The 22,751-nt window shown below is 47.2% G+C and overlaps 1 protein-coding gene and 1 long non-coding RNA gene across 2 annotated transcripts; one reads left to right on the top strand and one right to left on the bottom strand.

Annotated features, from left to right (window-relative positions):
• Positions 1-272: 272 nt before the first annotated feature.
• ACTG1 (actin gamma 1) lies at positions 273-4,554 on the bottom strand. The gene is made up of 6 exons (XM_028714256.2): positions 4,417-4,554; positions 2,719-2,850; positions 2,385-2,624; positions 1,677-2,115; positions 1,371-1,552; positions 273-1,201 (listed from the first exon to the last, which is right to left on the bottom strand). Exons 2-6 carry the CDS (start codon positions 2,839-2,841, stop codon positions 1,058-1,060), a joined length of 1,128 nt encoding a protein of 375 aa, XP_028570089.1. The 5' UTR covers positions 2,842-2,850; positions 4,417-4,554; the 3' UTR covers positions 273-1,057.
• Positions 4,555-7,634: 3,080 nt separating this feature from the next.
• LOC144326912 (uncharacterized) lies at positions 7,635-15,609 on the top strand. The gene is made up of 2 exons (XR_013391799.1): positions 7,635-7,767; positions 14,455-15,609. It is a non-coding gene; the product is annotated as an uncharacterized LOC144326912 (long non-coding RNA).
• The last annotated feature ends 7,142 nt before the right edge of the window (positions 15,610-22,751 follow it).

The following is a 22,751-nucleotide window of genomic DNA, read 5'->3' as shown; positions in this document are numbered from 1 at the left end:
ATGCAATTTGTTTAGCATTTGCTACAGTGCATACATTTGTATTAATATCCCACATAGCTAAGGTCTGGTCATGTTCGCTAAAGCAATGTTTGGAAGCTATTTGGCAGCATATTAAGTTTAGCACTTATCACAGAGCTTGTGGTCAACCTGATCAGACTGAACAGAAACTACATTAAGCCAGAGCTAGGTCATCATTTTCACTGTCCTGTCCAGAAAGGCTTCCAAAAGCAAATGTGTGTCAAATAACTTTCCATTAGACAACATTAAGCCCATTTCATTTACTGCAGCGCTTTATTTTCCTTTCACAATGATGTGTTGGGCATTACAATTCTCAACTTCAGGATGACTTACAAATTTTGGTTTTCTACTGTCATATGACAACATTAAGGCAACGTACAAAAATCTTACATAAATTAAACCTGATGATTAAATTTACAGGTGTCAATGCAAACATTGGAGCAACTGAAGTTGAGCAACTTTGCCCTGGGTTGTCTTGTTAGGATACAGGTGGGCAAGGAAAAAAACAGGTTCATAAGGCTTGGATGCGATATGTTTCCAACCCCGCTAGTAACAGTGGCAAGACAAAAATGGCCATCCTTTTCACAAACTCTTGCCAGCCTCAACAATAGTGACCTGGAATTCTTAGCGCTTTGTGTAGTGGAAGTCTGATCTTTTGCTACCCTGTACAGATCTAGCCTCAAAACTCCATTTGTAACATTGCTGGTTACACTGAGACCACTGTCCCAGGTAGTTACAGACACAAGTTAAACCTTTGTATTGTATGAATGCCTCCTGTACTAGGTCCTGGGCCAGATGTGTATAGGGTAGTTATACTGCTATGTACAAAGGGAACAGTTAACTTGAGTACAGGGTCATATCAGCAACAGGTAGACATCCTCAGAGGATTATTGGAGACAGGCTTCCCAATGACAATGTTGTGAAGAGAAGGCTTATTCCAGTTTCATGAGGCTAGCATGAGGTGTATATATTTGCTCAGGCAAATTTATACTGGTGAAAAACTCATGCAGCAAATGCTGCGCATCTGTCAATAGTCCATTTAGAAGCATTTACGATGGACAATGGATGGGCCAGACTCGTCATACTCCTGCTTGCTGATCCACATCTGCTGGAAAGTAGACAGGGATGCAAGGATGGATCCACCAATCCAGACAGAGTATTTGCGCTCAGGGGGAGCAATGATCTGGAAGAAAACATGTTAAAGTTAGACAAGATCTGACTATACATGCATTTAACTTTTTACTTTCTTGTTATCAGCCCTGTTTTAAAAAGAAAAGATTTATGGATCAGCTATCTTCCTAAGAGTCAACTGCTTTATTGCACTACTAAGTTGTGATGTAAGCCATCCTTACCTTGATCTTCATTGTGCTGGGCGCCAATGCTGTGATCTCCTTCTGCATTCTGTCTGCAATTCCAGGATACATTGTGGTGCCACCAGACAATACTGTGTTGGCGTACAGGTCCTTTCGGATATCAACATCGCACTTCATGATAGAGTTGAAAGTGGTCTCATGAATGCCACATGACTCCATACCTTAAAAGAAAAGAAAAAAATCCTTAAGTATGCTGAACATCCAACTAATACACAGACTTACTTCCTAGGATTTAGAGCATGGTACATGTAATTTGACTTGTTACCAGTGCCACTAAATGCTTACCAAGGAAAGATGGTTGGAAGAGGGCCTCTGGACACCTGAACCTCTCATTTCCAATGGTGATCACTTGACCATCAGGCAATTCATAGCTCTTCTCCAGAGAGGAAGAGGAAGCAGCTGTGGCCATCTCCTGCTCGAAGTCCAAGGCAACATAGCATAACTTCTCCTTTATGTCACGCACAATTTCCCTTTCAGCTGTGGTGGTGAAGCTGTAGCCTCTCTCTGTCAGAATCTTCATGAGGTAGTCTGTGAGGTCACGGCCAGCCAAATCAAGTCGCAGGATGGCATGAGGAAGGGCATAGCCCTCATAGATGGGCACAGTGTGTGTGACACCATCTCCAGAGTCCATTACAATACCAGTGGTACGACCAGAGGCATACAGGGACAGCACAGCCTGGATAGCCACATACATGGCAGGAGTGTTGAAGGTCTCAAACATGATCTAAAGAAAGAGAAAAGAACGTTGTCTTAATAAGGGACCACTTTCATAGTGACACACACACATGCTGACATGCAAGGTATTGGATGTAGGGGAGAAAACCAAAAGAAAGTCAGGTAGAAATACAACAGAAACCTGAGAGACTTCAAGGAAGGAAATGCCAGGAGTACAGAACCCTGAAAATAATGAGAGAAGAGAAATTGTAACTTAAAGAAAAGTGGTGGTGAAATGGGAAAAAGTGGCAAGATGTAAAAGCTGCACCAATGCTGTACCTGTGTCATCTTCTCTCTGTTGGCCTTGGGATTCAAAGGAGCTTCTGTAAGCAAAACAGGGTGTTCCTCTGGGGCAACACGAAGCTCATTGTAGAAAGTGTGATGCCATATTTTCTCCATATCATCCCAGTTGGTAACAATGCCATGTTCAATAGGGTACTTCAGAGTCAAGATACCTCTCTTGCTTTGAGCTTCATCACCTACATAGCTATCTTTCTGGCCCATACCAACCATGACACCCTATTAAGAAAAAATAAACAATCATCAGCAAATACAAAAATAAACCATCTCATGTTAAACACAAAAGAAATAGATTTCCTGCTTTGATGTTTACCTGGTGACGTGGGCGCCCAACAATTGAGGGGAACACAGCACGAGGAGCATCATCTCCAGCAAAGCCTGCTTTGCACATACCGGAACCATTGTCAATGACAAGCGCTGCAATTTCTTCTTCCATTTTGGAGATCTGCTTTTCACAAAAAGAAAGCATTTATTAAGCAACATTGAAAAATGTAGTGCTGCATTTTGGCATCATCAATGGACGCCCTTCAAACACTACAGATTTTGGCCACTAGAGGCTGCTCTGCCAACCTATCATCCAGACTAGAAACCCCACCCTCGTCTATATTTTAACCATGGTCCAGAGCTTTTTACTTCATTTTCCTTACTCTGTAGACCAGCTAAATGCATATATATATATATATATATATATACACACACACACCCATCCCATAGCCATAACAACCTAACATTAACACCACCATCTTACACATTTCTACTCAAAAGTAAAGCTTAAGGAGTTGGAACAGGACATATTCTCTAGTTAACTACATATATGTACAATGCCCTAGAATTCTTCCTCTCATGCCCCCCCCCAGACCTATGCTCACTTTCTGAATGCAGCACTACTATGGATAGTCTTCCCTGAAACCACCGTAAAGTTTGGCTTTTAACACCTTAGCTCATTTCAAAACGAAATATACCAAGCCAGAAACAGAAGAAAAGGCGTTTGAGCAGGGTGCATGCACATTAACCCCATCACCTTCAGGGATGCACCACTGGCATCAGCCCATATTCTAAAAAGAGTAACTCATCTTAGTAAACTACACTACTCCCATGAAGACTCCGTTGAACATTTAACGGGAGCCGAGCCAAACCAGGCCACAAAATTCCTCATGCACTCAAGTCCTCTGCGCATCTACTCCGAAGCAAATTGCAGTGTTGCAGTCACGGGCAGGAAGCCATATCCCCGCAGCCCACTCTTTATTCCGAGGCAAACCGAGCCACCCCAAAGACACGACGCACCGGGCTCCACCCTTCACGACGTCCTGCGCAGCCCTAACCCCGCCCTCTTCGAGAACCCACCCTCCTTTCACAGCCGGAGTGAGGGTGCCTTTTGCAGGAACCAGCCCCCACCCCGACCAACGCCCCCCCCCCCGCCATCAACCGCGGCGAAGTTAAAAAAAAAGGCTCTTTTCAGACGCTCCCATCTTACCCCTTTCAGCTTCAACCACCTTCCCCCACCTCCCCACGCCCAGAGTAAATTTTCTATGCGGAAAAAGTGGGGGGGAGGGGGCACCGCGCGCAGCAAGAAACCAAGATTCTAGTTTCCCGCTCCATTACGTCAAAGTTTCAGGCCGACCAATCACGCCCTCGGTGCCCTTCTCGAGCCAACAGCCCCTCCTCCCCCTTTCAAAAAGCCGTTACGGGCACGAGAAGGTCGCGCGCGCCAACCAAGACCGTTGCAAAGGAACCGACGCATGATAAAACGGGGGGGGGGGGAGTTGGTCGAGCCTTAACGCACGACCGGACTAAAGAGGGATTGTAGGGGGGGAAGGAACCGAGAGAACCCCTTAACCGCCACAAACTCAAGGAATTCTAAGGCGTTTTTTTACTCCTAAGGGAAATTAAATATAGGAACCTCTACACTTTTCTCTCACCTAAGCGCGAAGAGAGAATATAAAAGGAAAGTTTGGGGGGGGGTTGGAAGAGAAGCACCCCTCCGTCAGAATAAACGGCTGCTGAAACCTACCTGAAAGGAGGCGGGAGCTTTCAAGAGAACGGGAAGAAAAGAGCTGCTACTGCCAGATCCGCTGCCGCCGGCTGAGTGAGACCGTCCCAACGCCTGCCCCGCCCCTTTTATACCCAGGGGGTGCCGGCCCCCGCCTCGCCGGCCGAGAACATCGCCATATATGGAGATCTTTCAGAAACACGCGCTGCCATTGGCTGGCGCGGGCCGGGCCACGTGGGGCGGACGAGAGCAGCCTGGCGCCTCCTCCTCCTCCTCGCTCAACCCCGGAATCAGCATGAGCAACGAGGCCGGGGGCTGGTGGCGGGGGGGGGGGGAAGGGTCCGCAGCTTTTGCACCGGGGCCTCTCTCGTCCCAGTCCCATGTTATGTTCACCCCCCCCCCCCCAGGACTAAGGAGAAGGCACCGCCGTGGGATGCTCCCGCCAGCCAAAGCACACATCCTCGCCAGATTGCAGTTGATGGACAGCAAGGGGAATCGAGGGTTGCCACCATTGTCACAAGTCGTGCAATGGGTGGGCCATGCGGGCGTCGAGGTCTGTTGCCCTACCTGCCCCATGGGCACTGGACTGCAGTCGAGGCCCTCAATCCATCTCGAGGCCTAGACTCTCGGGCTTCTGACTTGGCCACATAAGCCATGGTAGTATTGCAGTGGCAGCAGTCCCAGGGATTGGCACCCACACCAGGGTTGCAATTCCTAGTCCAGGATGGCCACAAGGTTACCTGAGCTGCGACTGCAGTGCCTTGGAACAAAGCGTGATCTGCTTCCATGGGGCCATTTACTCGGTTCACTGGCAAGGTGTTTGGCCACAGAGATGCACCGGTGTCTGTGCAACGCTGTGTTTCTCTATGGCTTTTGTTCAGCTGATGCCGTAAGCCCTGCCATGCTGCTGCCTCTGCCCGGAAGCGGCCACTGACTAGGCATCAATGGAAGCATCAACGGAATGACGGTGCATTGCAAGGGTATCCCCAGGGATTACCAGGTGCAAAAGATGCCCACTTCCATTCCACTGACAACAGGCCCGGGACCGCTGTCCCATTCCAGACATGATGTCACCTCGTCCTGGGAGCATCCTGTCCTAGTTTCCACATTAAAACAGCTACTGTTCAAGGCTCCCTTTGGGGGCAACATCAACACATTTTAACTATGCCACCATATCTGTGCCACTACATCCACAGTAATGAGTGCCACACCTTAAGTAGCTGACCTGTTTATGTGAAGGCATTGGGATTATTATGTTGCTATAGTCACTAGTGCTTTCAGTGCTGAATGACACGAACTTGGCACACTTGGGTACAGGAAACTAGCTGGAAAGCCTCACAAAATATTGTGACATTGTTTTCCAGAAGCAAGCAAATTCCAAAGAACTGCTTGTCAAAAGCAAGAAATGTTGGGAAAGGGGAAAAAGTGAAGTAGGGATTTTTGTGGGAAGTACAATTCTCAAACCATGTTTTGTGGAGCAGGTGGAATTAAGGAGAGTAGACTTTTCGTGTAGGTTAGAGGGAATGCTTTTGCCTGAAGAGATTAAGGGCCCAACGCTTTTTAGACTATATGCAAAGCAAGGGGCCCAATGTCATAGTAAATGTTGAGACACAGTAAATGTTGAGACACAACACATGTTCATCACTCAAACCTGAAGGATTTACATCCTCTAGGACCAGGCATGGCCAAACTTGGCCCTCCAGATGTTTTGGGACTACAACTCCCATCATCCCTAGCTAACAGGACCAGTGGTCAGGGATGATGGGAATTATAGTCCCAAAACATCTGGAGGGCCAAGTTTGGCCATGCTTGCTCTAGGGCTGAATCTGCATCTCTTGAGTCCAGGGAATTGAAATAGTCCAGACTGTAGAGGTGACCACTAAGTCTGCAATCCTAACCATAGCTCAGACAGCAGCTCAGAGAAGGGCAATTGCACAGCTGTAGAACATCTGCTTCACATGCAGGAGGTCCCAGGGTTGACGATATTGAGCTAGATGGACCAATGATCTGACTTGGGAGAGCATCCTACACTCTCGCTCACCTGGGGAGGAAACGCCACTGAATTCAATGGCGCTTACTTCAGCAAACTTTGGAAGCGTAATTTAACTATTGCAATATGGACTCTAAAACACCCCATACCTCTTCACCTTTTTTGCTTCTGAACAGAAGTTGAGACTAATGAATGGTGGCAGAACAGATCCAGGGTGAGCCCAGAAGACACAACAACAACAGTATTACAGTGGTACCTCTGGTTACGTACTTAATTTGTTCTGGAGGTCTGTTCTTAACCTGAAACTGTTCTTAACCTGAAACACCATTTTAGCTAATGGGGCCTCCTGCTGCCGTTGCACAATTTCTGTTCTCAACCTGAAGCAAAGTTCTTAACCCGAGGCATTATTTCTGGGTTAGTGGAGTCTGTAACTTGAAGCATATGTAACCTGAAGCGTATGTAACCCGAGGTACCACTGTATTTGTACCACGCACATCTGACTGGGTTGCTCCGGCTACTCTGGGTGGCTTCCACCAGAATATAACAGAACACACAATACATTGGACATTAAAAGCTCCTTCTGAAACAAAAGAGAGGCTGTTGTGGTCCATAAGGCCCCAGTGCAGAAGCCTAGCTAATAATCTCCCAAATTTATGAAAAGTCTAGCTGTGCCCTTCCCTGTAAAGTCCCTTTTAAGTTCTACAGGCTGTCAGCAAACCTCACTGTATATGAATGGCTTCCTTGCTGAGTTCCATCTAACAACAGAATCATAGACCACATCTAGTCCAACCCCCTGCAATGCAGGAATCTTTTTGCCCAATGTGGGACTTGAACCCACAACCCTGGGATCAATAGTCTCATGCTCTACTGACTGAGTTATCCCAGTGCATTAGCACTGAAGCATGCTCTGCCACCATTACTTCTGGCCTGTGCTGTTGGGGATGGGCTCACCCTGTAGTTAAGAGAAAACATCACCATTATTCATTTTTCTAACCAGAGGGTTTGGTCACTGATTCAAATCAGCTGAAAGAGGCTTGTCGAGAAAAGTGAAACTGTTCTTACAAATCCAAGCCCGCACAGAACTGTAAATGTTGCTTGGAAAAGTAACTTAACACTCTGCTACTAAACACAGGTGAAACAGCTGGTCTCTGCCCAACCCTGTTCCTTGCACACACCTAGAAAAATAACCAGACCTCGCCTATAAGCAGGTGACTAAGCTCTTCCTTTCCCACAGAAGCATAACCTACTTTGTCTTCCTAAACTGGAAAGCTTTGTCTGCCAACTCAACTGACAGCTAAGCTACCAATAGCAGAAGGCTTATGATATGAGTAACAGGCACTGAATCAATGGAAATCAAACACCTCATCAAATCGTAAGAAAGGGTAAGAAATTGTTTGAACTCCATCGCTCCATCAGTTTGCACAATTTTTATTCTATATTATTTATTGTTGGAAAATTATCACTTCCTGTTTTGCATTTGCAGTAATGGATGCTGATTAAATTAGAATCTCAGTTCCATACATTAGGACTCACTGAAAAAGTGTGTGCATTGGTTCCAAAGGATGCTTGCTTCCAAAGACATTGATATTTTCCAGTCTGATCATCTTATATTAAGTCTTCCACCAATACAGGAAGTTCCAATAGCCATATGAGTAACTCCTTCAACAGTCCCAGAGAAGGCAGAATAGTAGAAGCAGAGGCCTTCGCACGCTGATTTATTTAAGTATCCCTATTCACTGCTTTTTGCTGACTTACTAATGCTTGAGTATATTTAAGCCTGGGGGATTCCCCTCTGAAACATTTGGAGAAGGGAAACATTTAGAGCCTTTAAAGGAAATGAGAAATGGTGCCACACGTTTTTTAAACATGGCTGATCCAATCCCCACCATCCCTTTTAATTGGAGTTCCCTACATTTTTTTGCTGTAAATTTCCCATCCAAGTTACTTGCCAATAGGAAAATGCGTTCAGTGGTAAGGAATTTAGCAATACTCCAGATTTTAAAAGGAGGAACTCAGAAGATGCAACATGCTGGACAATCATAGAAAACGGAGTGGCAAGCTCAGTTACCATGTGGGTGCATTTATTTATTTCTAACATATACCCCTGTTACTGGCTCATAAAGTGAAGCAACTATTGCAGGAATGTGGAAGCCTACAATCTTCCAGAGATTGCTGGCAATAAAGACATTCTGAAGTAAAATGGGTTCCAGTTCCCAGCTGGGTTCGAGACACCGCTGCTTTACCAAAGCTCTCACCATCCCCCAAAATCCACTTTCAAAGTCCCTTGCTTGTTTTCACTCTGGTCCATTTGCAACAGCTGATGCCACAGCTAGTGGTGACTTGAGGGACAAGTATATCAAGGCCAAGAGGCCTGCAATACGAGTACACATGACGACTGCTTCGTATGACACTTTTTAATTGTTTCTGACATTTGTCCTGGGCAGGGGAGGAGGGGAAAGAGTCCCCCAAAGTCAGGACCTCTGTCCTCCAAGCTCTTTGTTAGTCAGCAAGGCACCAGTAAGGGGACGAGAGAGGAACCAGGAGGGAGGAGCTGGGAAGGCTCGCTCGCTTCCTGCTGCAGGCCTGACTGAGGACAGCGCGGGGCTCTGTCTCCTTCCAGGCATTTGCATGCCTTTCAGATTCTTTTGTGCTGAAGGGGAGGGCGTGTTCCCTTCGGCGGAGCCAAGGCTGCGTACATGAGGCAGCCTTCTGCCGCTGCAGAGCCTCCCGAAAGGAGCAAACGAGAGCAGCTGCATGCGTGCAAACAGCGACAGTCCTGAGCGCCTGTTCTCGTTCAACGCGGGCCTGGTGCAGAGATGCCCCACCCAAGGCAGACGGGGCGGGCATCGCTGATCGCCTGCGCAGCCCAATCCACCGCAGGCATCGCCCTCCAGGCTCGCTCCTTCCCAGCCCCCTTTGGAGAAGGCGGCGGCGGCGGCAAGCGTGCAGCACCACCAGGGTCTGCAGACAATGGCTTTGCAAGCTCGGAAGCGTGGAGGGCCGCAACCCGGAACTGTATGCAACATAACCTCCGGCGGCAGCAGCAGCAGTTACCTGCTGACTTGCCCGCCTGCTTCTCGCCGAGGCAACGCTGATGCTGCAGCCGGGCTGACACTTACCGGCGCGCGGAAGCCGCCAGGCCTTGCAAGGGCTGCAGGCACGCGGGGGGGGGGGGGCTAAAGGGAGCGGCGCGAGGCCAAGTCTGAGCGCGGAAAGCAGCGAAGGCTGGAAGCTCCGTCTGCCCATTGTCAGCACGCTCAAAAATTGGCATGTGCACCTGGGTCACGTTATTAAATGGCTGCAGCGGCAGCAGGAAGGGGGCTGGTGCTCAGTGCATTTGAAGGCAAAACGGAGCAAGGCAACACCGCCTCCCAAAGGGCGATCATCAGGCACCCTGGCGCTAGCGGAGCAGCTTGTCCGGGTTTGGCGCAGGATGCCTGGAGAGAGAGTGAGTTTGCAGGCAGGCGTGCACGGGAGAGGCGCCTTTCTTTCAAGGAAGTTGCCTGTAACAGGCCGTCCCTTCGCTACAAAACGCGCCATCGAAACTTGCCGGGTTCCCCTTTATTTCGAAACCCCTGACGTATGTTCTCCAGTGGTGTTTCCCCCCGCCCCGCCCCCTTCTCTTCGGTTTGGACATTTTGCTCTTAGCATCTCCAGGAAACGTGGGGCGTAAAGAGCCGAATACTTAAGCCATCCTTGAAAACACACATACACAAACCGATCTGTATTAAGAGCGGAAAGCACATGCCCAAGAGCACTCTTCTTTCTTTATTGCATATGAGTCGCCTAGCACCGAGCTCCGGAAGCAAGTTCCGGCTGAAAAATCAAGCCACGCCGGGCACAGATCTCCCTTCAATTCAATGAATGAAACCCCAACCCGACCCTCTCCTCCCCCCTCGACGCACATCCGCCCCAGCCCCACCCCCGTTGCACAAGGGGGCACACAGAAGCAAGTCATCACCCTCTCTCTCCCTGCTGGTGAATTTCCTTCTCGGCAACAGCGCCTTGCCCCTCCTCCCGCGTGTCATTCGTTACAGACGCAGCGTGACGGGGAGGGAGCGGCGAACCGAAACCTCGTGGGTGTCTGCCGGAGCAAGGTGGTGCGGCTCGGTAGCCCAGGTGACACGGCCGACGGGGAGGGGAAAACAAAAGGCCTTTCTCCGCATGCCTATATTTGGAGATTTCTGGCCAGTGGCTCGAAGATCCGCCCTGGCCCGGCATGCTCGATAAGGCTCGCACACCTAGGACCTTTTTTTAGCAAGCGGGAGGGGCGATATCGTTCTTGCCGGTGGACTTTTAAGTCGCAGATCAGCGAGAGAGAATGCAGGGATGCCAATTTGTGTGTGTGTGTGGGGGGGTAAGGTAAACCCAGCCCCGCACAATTGATCATAAGACACAGTGCATGCACACTATTTGAATGGCAATGCCCATCAATATTGGGGGGGGGGGGGCTGGGATCTCGGCTGCTAGGAGTTGGAAGTTGGCTCCTATAGTCGGCTCCATATTTTCACCCTCTAGGCATTATTCACAATATGTACTATTGCAGAGGGACGCGGGTGGCACTGTGGTCTAAACCACTGAGCCTCTTGGGCTTGCCGATCAGAAGGTTGGTGGTTCGAATCCCCGCGACGGAGTGAGCTCCCGTTGCTCAGTCCCTGCTCCTGCCAACCTAGCAGTTCAAAAGCATGTCAAAGTGCAAGTAGATAAATAGGTACCGCTCTGGCGGTAAGGTAAACGGTGTTTCCGTGCACTGCTCTGGTTCGCCAGAAGCGGCTTAGTCATGCTGACCACATGACCCGGAAGCTGTACGCCGGCTCCCTCGGCCAATAAAGCGAGATGAGCGCCGCAACCCCAGAGTCGTCCGCGAGTGGACCCTAACGGTCAGGGGTCCCTTTACCTTTACTATTGCAGAATCAGGTTCCAATCCTAGGAACCTGCATTGTATTGGGCAGCTTTCATAATAATCCGAGGGTCTTTCCAAATGTTCCTATTTATGGGAAGGAATTAGCAGGCAATCTGCGTGTAGGCCACATCTGTGTGTTCATTTGTGGAGTAGGCACTTAACTTGAAAGTACTTTGTAAAGTCAGAAGGAACCTTCAACCATCAGTGATTTGCCCCGCTCTTTCGGATTAGGCCAGAAACTGCATAGCCTAGGATTCTAAATCGGAATCATGCACACTTTACTTGGAGCCTGAACTCACACCAAACTCAGCAGGGCTTAGTTTAGAGTGGCTTGCACTGTGAAATGAAATAATAATTTTCGATGGGCAGGAGCACTAGCCAGATATAGGAACCAGGTATATAGCAATGGCATGTTCTCCACCCCAGTTTACAAGGTCATGTGGCCCTTTCTGTTGTCCTTTCCTTAGATTGCATCTCCATAGGCTATGATACTCCAAACACACCTGTTTACTTTAACCCAGCCTGCTGAAACCAAGCAGAAGGAAGATAAGGCAGCGACGATTTTAAGCACATCAGATTTTTGGGAAATGGACCTCGAATTTCCAGACGTATGGCAACCCTACCCAGAAGTGAAAAACATCCTACAAAGCAACTGGGCAGGGCGGAAAAGGGTGTTTGCAAGCTTTTTCAATGGGTGTTCCAATAATACGCGATTTCACACAAGCACACAATGACCCGGAAAATGACCCCCCCCCTCACCCCATGTAAACAGGGAGCTGCCTGTACATGGAGTAAAATTTTGGGACTTTGCAGAATCAAATATATGATTAACAGATAGAAAGATGTTGTTGAGTCTTCGTGGAAATGATGTGAGGACTTGGATGGCCCCATGAATTGGGTATCCTGGCCCTTCCATGCAGCAATGCACATACATGTGCGCGCACACATCCTTAGTGCAAAAATAACATTTGTGGTGCCAGATCATGGCCTCTTGGCAATAGACAAGTGTCTTGCTGTGTGTTAGTACATAAACCTGCTGCACACACTATGTGTGGTCTCCCAATTCTAATCAGTGTCCTGAGATCCTCAGTACTGAACTGGAGAGAATGAGTCTACAGCCCATGTTAAAATGAAAGAAAACAATGGGAAGAGCCTGTTGAATGCTTGGGTTAAGTCATGATCTTCCTGATACTCATCAATGTGCTTTTAATTTTAAAAGGGCTGCATAATCAGTCTGCCAACCGAGGGTTACAGCACAGGAGCACACAACTCCTAATAAAAATAATTAAAATGGTAATGCAGAGAGAATGAGCTGGGATGTTCTCACAATCTAAATAACAGGCCCAAGTATAATAGATTGCAATGCGGAGGCAGGGAATGAATCAGGTATTACCAGAAGCTCAATATTGTGGCGTGGTGGATGGTCATGTAGAGTTTCTGCACATGCACTATATACGGAGATGTCACCTGGACCCTGTGCATTATTTAGCAAACACAGTTCCTGTGCATTTTTTAAAAAATAGTTTGTAAGGTTTTCGAACCATAGAGGTTATGGTAATATGAAGATCTGTGGGATTACATGCTCTGAAGGAGCTGGTGAAATACAACATTTGGATTGGTGCTGCACCTTTAACAGAGATTTGCTGCTTCCAGTGGGCTTAGGTCCTGCAATAAGCAAACAAAAGTTGGTCTGAAAGGAAGGACACATTAAACAAACACTGTTGTGTGCCTGCCTGTGGTGCAGCCAGTGAACAACACAGTGTGATTAAATCCTGAGCAAACTCAGTCTCACACCCTCGGTCACCCAATCAGCACCTTATCCTGCCAGTTTGCTGATTCTGCACTTCAGATCATCCCTTCGATACCTCCATATAGGGTCAATTTGGGACTGGTTTTTATGCCTCAGGGTAAAGATTGTTTGTGCTTGACTCCTCGCTGTCTTTCCAGGGTTAAGCACGGTATTGTTTAACATTCTATATGCTAAAGGAGGCAGGAAGAGGAGGCAGATGGAAGGATTTCCTTGGGTGTACCGTACTTCTCATAGGCTTATGTAGGATTCCACAATCAGCTTCCTGACAGATTCAGGCCAATTTCTTTCCTTTCCAAGCCAGCTCCGCTGCAGGGCATGCTATTGCATGACCCCTGAAGTGTTTCCGTAGCTGGAATTTCTTGCATGCTACATGCAGTTCAGTTTGAAGCATTTTCTCAGAAATAAATCTCACTGAGTTCAGTGTAACTTGTTACCTGGTAAGTTTAAGTGTGTGTGTGTTTAGAATTGTGGCCTTAAATTGATCCAGATAAACCAGATTCCCGCTGCTTCTCTTCACAGAACAGTTAGCTAAGACTGCAGTCCTAACCAGGTCCACTTAGAAGTTAAGCCCTGTAGACTTTAATGAGGATTACTTCCAGTGGGTTAGGATTGGAGATGAGTGAATTGTCACAATTAATGGTTTAGGGTTGGGTAATTATCGTAACTAGAGCAGTGAACAGATAAATAATTTTTAATTGCTCATGAATAAGCCTTTAAATAGACTCATTAATAAATCGGCAGTTTCCCCAAAAAGTCCACACAGGAGCTTTTTTGAAGGAAGTGCAAGCTAATTTATAATGGAACAAACAAAACTATTCAACATTTAGATTTTGTTTTATTATATTGGTGTATTTCAGCATGTCTTTGTCATGGCCTTAGGCTACTACTACAAAAAAGCTGATGCAATTCAATAGGCAAAAGCTGCAACTCAATGTTATAAGAAAATGCAATTTAATTCCCACCCCCATAGCCCACTACAGTAGCATGCCTGAAACAAGATGGTCTCAATTAATATGCCTTTAATTCTCAGCGCCACTGATTAAAATTTATCTGCACCAATAGTACCTGACCCCTTCCAATTAATCAAAGAAAGCTTTGGCTGATCAGCTACGTGATTAAACTGATTTACAGCAAGCAGCCCTAATCCTAACACTTCCCATGTTCTTTTGGGGCCTTTGCCATTGGTATAAAGGGGATTCCCAACTGTTAAATCCCCCTTTTCGAGGCTGTAGAACGCCACAAACAGGAGCAGGAAACTGAATTATAAATCAAGCACCAAGATACAGAGATTTATTTATTTCTTCATGACAGCTTTCCTGGGCAGACACTTAGCCACTGTTTTTCTTTTCATTGCAGAGAAAGAGGCTGAAATTTAGGAATAACATGGACTCTCAAAACCAGCCCCTGAATTGTGGTTTTCTATCCTGTATCTTGATGCCGCTGATAACTTGCATCCTAGCCTGGCTGCAGGAAACCCTCCCATTAGCCAAGCAGAGGTCAGTTGGTTGCATAACTATTCTCGCCCTTGCATGTAAGATGCAGATATGTGTGCTTTAGCGCTTGCTCTGCCAGCTGTGCCAGTTCTCCTGAGGACACAGCCATTCTTCCCAACAATTCTTTCTGTGGTTATCTCCCAACACCCACTCCCTTTGGGCGCATGTTCCAGCGAACTAACAAACACATAACTGCCTCTGTGCTTCGTAGCACAAACTAGGAAGGCAGGAAGAGATGAACGGGAGAAGCCCCGTCGAGATGAAATCGGTCGACCTACTGAAGAAATAAGCCAGTTTGGGTCTGCGGGTGAGTGGGTGTATATTTGAATGCAGGCAAAGTGAATACAGCAAGCTTCCACGCATTCAAAAGTTTCTAAGGACCGAGAGCAAGAATCAACAAGAAACCTTCAACTTGTAATAATCAAGGAAGCAATCCAGAGTCTATGCTTCCTAATATGTCTTCCTGCCCCAATTAGATGCAGATGGTTTTGTGGGACGTTGTCATCATATATATTAGACTCAGGTGGGTGGGTGGGTATGGAACTTATTTTGCAAGCCTGGGCAGGACCTAGGCTTGAAAACAATATTTTAAGAGATTTGTCAATGTCTGCATGGAAGTAGACAATCTTGAGCCCCAGCTTCATTTCTGTGCTTTTTTATTTTGTTTTTACATCCTGATCCATTGGGCTATAATTATTAGTTGACACTGAAGACATTAGTCAACGTATATTTATAGTTGAACATGCACAGATTCCAAGTGAACAGGATGCTCTGCAGAACAGGTTAGCTTCAGAAGCCTGGACAGACAGTCCTGACATGGCCTGGCTATGCTATTTGCAGTTAACCAAAACAAGTGAGTTAAAGGGCAGGGCACTAACCTTCTGCAGATAGGAGTATTTCCATTTTAGGCAGTAGCGTTCAGTTGTAAGCATTGTGCTTGTGAGCAAAGGTTGCAAAATAGTTGCTCCTCTGCAAAATGGGCAAGGTAAATGCACCCTGATTAAAAAACTATTACAGACAGTGTTGTCAAATTGTGTGTGTGCATTTAGGGACTCCACTAATATAAACCTAGAAAATTTATTTTCATAATGATGTACAGGCATGATGGCAGAGATCATCTTCAGAGGCACGTTTAGGTCACACCCTTACATTCTCTGCAAGGGCAGCACTTGATTCTTCTCCATCGCTAGAATCACGTCTCCCCTCCGATTCGTGCGTTTCATGTGCATGGTTTAAAAACACCAGAAAATGACTTCTCTCAGAAAGGAGCAGCTTGAACCATGGGGGATGGGAGAACGGATGATTGAGGATGAATATCTCCAGCTGTAAGAAAATCGAACACCTACCAATCCCCTGTTGCAAGCAGAGTCCCTCGGGTAGGACTAGAAGCAGTACTCTTCCTGCATTTTACTTCAGCAATCACCTCCCTGGACAGATTGCATTTCTCCTCCTAAAAGGAGGAAGCTTGCTGTCTGAAGTTCTTTTTCTTTTTTTGCCCTCTTTAGTTTCACACCCCCATTTGTTTCCTGTGGCTTCTTGCTGCAAATACAGATCTTCCTTTTTTATTCTGTTTCCCCATTTGATTCATCTGAAAATGGGAGGGTTCCCTGAAATCCAGTTGTCTGGAATCTCTGGAATATATGAGTTAGTGAATGATGGCAGTGGCTGACCTGGAAACATTTGGGGAGTGGGGTTGTGTGTGGTTCACCAGAAAGATAGCAAATTGTCATAAATATGGGGGACTGCTTTATTTATCCATGTGTACTCTGATAGGTCGTGCCTCTCTCCAGCTTCTCAGGCAGAGAGGTACAGTGGTACCTTGGGTTACATACGCTTCAGGTTACATACGCTTCAGGTTACAGACTCTGCTAACCCAGAAATATTACCTCGGGTTAAGAACTTTGCTTCAGGATGAGAACAGAAATCGGGCTCCTGCGGTGCGGCAGCAGCAGGAGGCCCCATTAGCTAAAGTGGTACCTCAGGTTAAGAACAGTTTCAGGTTAAGAACAGACCTCCAGAACAAATTAAGTACTTAACCCGAGGTACCACTGTATTTCCACTTAACGTCTGTCACAGGGATGTCCAACTTCCAAAGTTTTTGAGCTTTTTTGGGGGAGTCAGAACCAAAGTAGTTGAGCTTTTTTTTGTGTTTTTCAGCAGTCGAACATGCTTTCAGCCAGGATCGCTCAGGAACGCATCACGATCGACCGGTTGAACCTCTATCAGGTCCTTTTAACTCAAACATGGGGAAAACCTGTGGCCTTCCAGATGTTCTTAGACTTCAACTTTCACCAGCGTAAGGATGGGGGTTGTAGTCCAACATCTGGATGGCCACAAGCTCCTCATCCCTGTTTTAGCTAGAGAGGCCAATGATTAAACCTAAACCACGCAAAGCATGTGTTAAGAGCCCTACGCTGAGGCATGAATAATTCCCGTGGAGCAAGAATGGTAGGTATACCTCTCTGCTCCCCCTGGCAATGGGAAACTCCTTTCTCTTAGGCAGCCATGCTTACCTTTTCTTACTTATCCATCACGATGAGGCAAAGGCTCCTACCTAGACTGTACAGTTCCTCGCCTTTGGGCAAGGCAGGTGCAAGGAATCATCTGGCAAGAAATCAAAGTGGCAGCTTCAATTTTCTTTTCCCTGGTGAGGCAAACAGTAGGCTAAAAGAAGGACCGTGGGGATTTCTGCATGTCCCTCTCTGTCAACACAGAGCAATTTACCCGCGTTCATCATCATAAACACTCGCTGTAAATTGTTCAGCCGGAACTGTGATGCAGCAAAAAGGTGACCTGGCACAGTACCAAGAACGTGCAGTTATTTTGCTCCAGAGTAGTTCTGCTGAACTGGTCTGCAAAACTGTTTCAGAGTAATTCTGGTAGTCACATCTGTAAGCAGTGGAGGACTCATGCGTTTTAAAGGGTGCAGGAGCTCATCCTGTCCCTCCCAGCTCCCAGAGAGAACCCAGTGCCTTGCCCCTAAGGGAGAGTCCAAAAATACAAGCAGTGCATTGATCACTCCTCTCTCCTTCTCTCGCTCATTATATTTATTTTAAAACATTTTATTTTATTTTAAAAAAATTAATATTTATTAAAAAATCATTTATTAAAAACCATTATGGTTACCCCACCTTTTTCTCCCCCCAAAATGCCCTGGGCAGCAAACGACGAGATAAAACAATTTAAAAAAAATGACAATGGAGATGCAGACTGGGAAAGATCTCAGCTTAAAAGGTTTGTTTCAAGAGGAAGGTCTGAGATGGAATGTTTTGTTTGCAATCTTGCAGACAAGTGTTGCCATTGAAACTCTTGGCACGAAGCAGGAACGCCATCAAAGTGGAGTCATCTACTTAAACCTAGTGCACCACCCAAAGTTAAGCTCTAGTTTTGCTCTTTTTAAGTGCCACCATATTTTGTGTCTTTCACCTCCCAAGAGGCTTATAGGTGGAACTCAATGACTACTGGTTTTTTACAGCTTCAAAATGAGAGCAAACATGTGCGGCTATGTGGGGCTACCTTTGAAGGTGACCCAGAAACTACAACTAATCCAGAATGCGGCAGCTAGACTGGTGACTGGGAGTGGCCGCCAAGACCACATAACACCGGTCTTGAAAGACCTACACTGGCTCCCAGTAGACTCCCTGGAGAAGACACTGATGCTGGGAAAGATGGAGGGCACAAGGAGAAGGGGGCGACAGAGGACGAGATGGTTGGATAGTGTTTTCGAGGTTACCAGCATGAGTTTGACCAAACTGCGGGAGGTAGTGGAGGACAGAGGTGCCTGGCGTGCTCTGGTCCATGGGGTCACGAAGAGTCGGACACGACTAAACGACTAAACAACAACATGTTTCCAAGCACAATTCAAAGTGTTGGTCCTGACCTTTAAAGCCCTAAATGGCCTCAGTCCAGTATACCTGAAGGAGCATCTCCACCCCCATCGTTCTACCTGGACACTGAGGTCCTGTGCCGAGGGCCTTCTGGCGATCCTCTCACTGTGAGAAGCCAAGTTACAGGGAACCAGGCAGAGGGCCTTCTCCATAGTGGCACCCACCCTGTGGAACGCCATCCCACCAGATGTCAAAGAGAACAACTACCAGACTTTTAGAAGACATCTGAAGGCAGCCCTGTTTAGGAATGCATTAACTGTATTACAGCCAGATGGGCAGGGTATAAATAATAAATTATTATTATTGTTATTGTTATTATTACTACTACTACTACTCTGTCCTGGCAGCGTTTGGTCAACTAGAGATCTCTTTGCACCAAGCACTGCCTAATTTCATTCTTTGGTACACTTCTTTCCTTCCATTTGAAGACTCCCAGTCTGCAGACATGGGTTTGTATTTACTTTTTAAACATCTTGTTCAGTGTCTATAACATTCCCTCCTACCTTCTCTTCTTTTGGGGGGTTTTCTTTATGTCTGACATCCAACCAGGTAAAAAGTCTTGATGTACTCAGAAGATTGCTTACTTCTTCAGGACCTTTGAAGAATTAACGGAGGTATCAGCCTATTATTACTTTTTCATTTTTTTCCTAATGGGAAGCCAGGATTGTTACCTGCAGTCCCCACCTGCCTGGTCTTTGGCAGCCTATTCCCAATTCGGTTAGGTGCAAGATGCAAACGAGCAGGGCCGGATTTAGGTTTGATGAGGCCCTAAGCTACTGAGGGTAATGGGACCCTTTATATGTCCAGCTGTCCTTTGTCAACAACAAACTTTCACTGCTTTTTGTGTTGAATATATGCTATACTGTAATTTATGGACCTAATAGGTATCTAAAGTCATTTGAACATGTTGCCATGCAACCAGTCCATGCAGAATGTAGGCACCCTAAATATATAGAAATGAGCAAACCAGGGATATTTTAGGGAGCAGGCTAGCAGGTGGGGCCCATTACTTACATCACAGGAGCCTACACAACACAAAACACTGTTGCTGTATGTAGGTTTTATTTTATTTATTTTTTATCTTATATTTTGGAAATGTACATCCAGTTTTTTTCCCTTTAAATTTTTTGGGGGCCCCCAAGAGAGTGGGGCCCTAAGCTATAGCTTGTTTAGCTTATACGTAAATCCGGCACTGCAAACGAGTTCAGGGCTTTCTCACCTTGAGAAGTTCTGTAGAAGAGGGAATTTCAGCATACAAAGAGCTTTGCTGGACTGAGCCAAAGGTCCATTTAGTTCAGCATCCTGTTCTTAAAGGGCCCAAGAAAGATGCTGCTGGGAAACCTGGAAACAGGAGCTGAGAGCAACAGTTCTGTGCCTGCTTGTGGGTCTTAGTCAGTGGTATACAGAGCCATTAAGGTTCTGTGAATTTGTCTTATCCTCTTTTAAAACCATCCAACTTGTGGGAGCAAGTTCCATAGTTTCAGTGTGTCACTTGCCAATCAGAAGGTTGGCGGTTCAAATCCCTGCGATCGGGTGAGCTCCCATTGCTCGGTCCCTGCTCCTGCCAACCTAGCAGTTCAAAAGCATGTCAAAGTGCAAGTAGATAAATAGGTACCACTCCAGCGGGAAGGTAAACGCCATTTCCATGTGCTGCTCTGGTTCGCCAGAAGCAGCTTAGTCATGCTGGCCACATGAGCTGTATGCCGGCTCCCTTGGCCAATAAAGCGAAATGAGCGCTGCAACCCCAGAGTCGGCCACGACTAGACCTAATGGTCAGGGCTCCCTTTTCCTTTACCTTTACACCACTGTTAGAAGAGCAGTAGCTGTGTCCTCCTGCTTCTGACCTCCACCCAAAGCTGGTGCCCTTCCTATCTTTTGGACTACAGCTCTTCCTCAGCCCCTGCCAACGTAGCTATGACTGGGGAAGGCTAGTGACTCTAAATGGGGAGCAAAGTTATTTTTATTTATTGCAACTCGAGCCCAGCCTTCATCAAATTAATAATCCCGGGGCGAGTTCACAATAAAAACACAGCCAACAATAAAACCATACAGCACATTAAATAAACATTTTAAAACCGTAATGAAAACAACACAAACTTCATAGCAGAGCAGGTAAAAGATTGATTAGTTTGGAGCTGGCCTCGTAAGCCAAGGTGAGGCCCAGAGAACTTTTGCAGAAAATCCAGAATCAAGACAATTTGGGGTAGAGCAGGATGGGGAGCCTGCATTTTTCTTGCAACATGTGGGCAAGATGGTTATTGCTCTGGAAATAAAGACAGGGCAGTTGCACATTAGCTAACAGCAGACAGTGGAGAACTGCTAGATTTACCTTTCTGGAAGGTGCCTGCCATGTTGCTTTCATAGGCATACATATGAATATTCTGGTTGGTGACTCTGAGAATAAGATGCTGGACTTGATGGGCCATTGGCCTGATCCAGCAAGCTCTTTTTACACTGGTGTAGGGCAGTTTGAAAGCACGTCAAAGTGCAAGTAGATAAATAGGTACTGCTCTGGCGGGAAGGTAAATGGTGTTTCCGTGCGCTGCTCTGGTTCGCCAGAAGTGGCTTTAGTCATGCTGGCCACATGACCCGGAAGCTGTACGCCGGCTCCCTCAGCCAATAAAGCCAGATGAGCGCCGCAACCCCAGAGTCATCCGCGACTGGACCTAACGGTCAGGGGTCCCTTTACCTTTAGGGCAGTTGTACATCAAGGCTTGAATTGAAATTTGCCAAGTTCTGCACAGGCAGGGGCTATGATTTCAGGTGCAATCGCAGCTATGTTCTCCAAGAGCAGTAAATTGCTTCACTTTTGTGCTGTCTGCACTGTGAACTCAGGAGAGGGTACTGCTGTTTTAAGAGCACAGGTGCAAAAAAGCAAGCCCTAAAAAGTGTGTGTTTCCCGGGGGCGGGGGGGGGGGGAGAGCGAGGAAATGACACCGCGAGCCTTGCAGTGACCTATAGTGTCCATACAGAAATGCATCATCTGAGTGGCAAGCTTACTGTGAAATTGCACTCGCCTTGCTTTACTCAAGTGTTTTCTCCGCTCCCAGGTGGAATTCAGGAGGAACGGGTTCTGCGTGCTTGCAGCAGAAACCAGGTGTTCACACAACTCCGATTAGCTGGAAACAGTGACGTCACAAAAGCACCCACTCCTTCCGGGAGCACTTTCCCAACTATTTAAAAATGTAACATACTTTTTGAAAGAAAAGTTTTAACAAATATAATATAAATAATAAATAATAACGATGATAATAATAATAATAATAATAGCAGCAGCAGCAAAGGACAGCCTGGCTGGAGCACGGGGAGAGGGGCAAGACAATTGATTCAGTGCTCAGTGTGCAGATTAACAATCTGCGCTTTTCATTCCAAGCATGACAGCAAGCTGTCTTTGGCCTTAGGGGAGGGAAATGTGCTGCGAGTCTTGGGTTATGTCTCTATGCGCCCTTATATGGCGTCGTATGGTTCTGAAAGAAGGGTTATCGATTATGCTCTACGAAATATTGTGAATGAAGGGACGCTTCAATAGTGTCTGGCAGCTTTACTGAGTATTCTAACCATTGTACGCTCTCTCTCCCCACCCGATCTGTTTTTGGCTGCCATCATAAGAACAGTATGCTCAGGTCCAGCGGCGTAGCGTGGGTTGTCAGCACCCGGGGCAAGGCAAGTAATTTGCGCCCCCTAACCCGGGGCAAGGCAAGTAATTTGCGCCCCCTAACCCCTAACCTGCCGCCGCTGCCAGCTTCTTCTTGCTGCTGCCTGGGCTGGGGTATTTACGGTAAGGTAGCGGCGGCGGCGGGTCCATGTCAGGTGATCTGAGGCAAGTTGCCGCTGGCGCTGCTGCCCAAACGACTCCGCTTGCCCAGAGGAGGAGGGCAGAGAGGCGAGGAAAATGCAACATGGCCAAGGAGCTGCAGTAGCAGCGGCGGCGGGGCTGTGAGGAGGGGCTGCCTGGCGTGCCCTCTGCGGCCCTGACGCGCGGGGACCGTGGCGAGCTCTGAGAGCCGCTGCCAGCTCGTCGGTTCCGCGAGACATGGGGCTCTGCTACAGCCTGCGCCCGAGGCTCATCGGCGACTCCGGAGGCGGCGAGCGCCCCCCCCCCAGATGTTGCGCCCGGTGCGGCCGTCCTCCCTGCACCCCCCACGCTACGCCACTGCTCAGGTCTACATCACCCTTGACAAATCCACCCAGCTTTCTGCGGACTTTCCTTGGTGCAGATGGACATGAATATTGTATTAGCAGCCTTCATTCTGTACCTATTTAAAGATAAGAA

Source organism: Podarcis muralis, chromosome 2 (genome assembly GCF_964188315.1).
Source record: "Podarcis muralis chromosome 2, rPodMur119.hap1.1, whole genome shotgun sequence".
Lineage (NCBI taxonomy): Eukaryota > Metazoa > Chordata > Lepidosauria > Squamata > Lacertidae > Podarcis > Podarcis muralis.
Note: the sequence above shows the minus strand (reverse complement) of the source record. Positions and strands in the feature narration are given on the sequence as shown.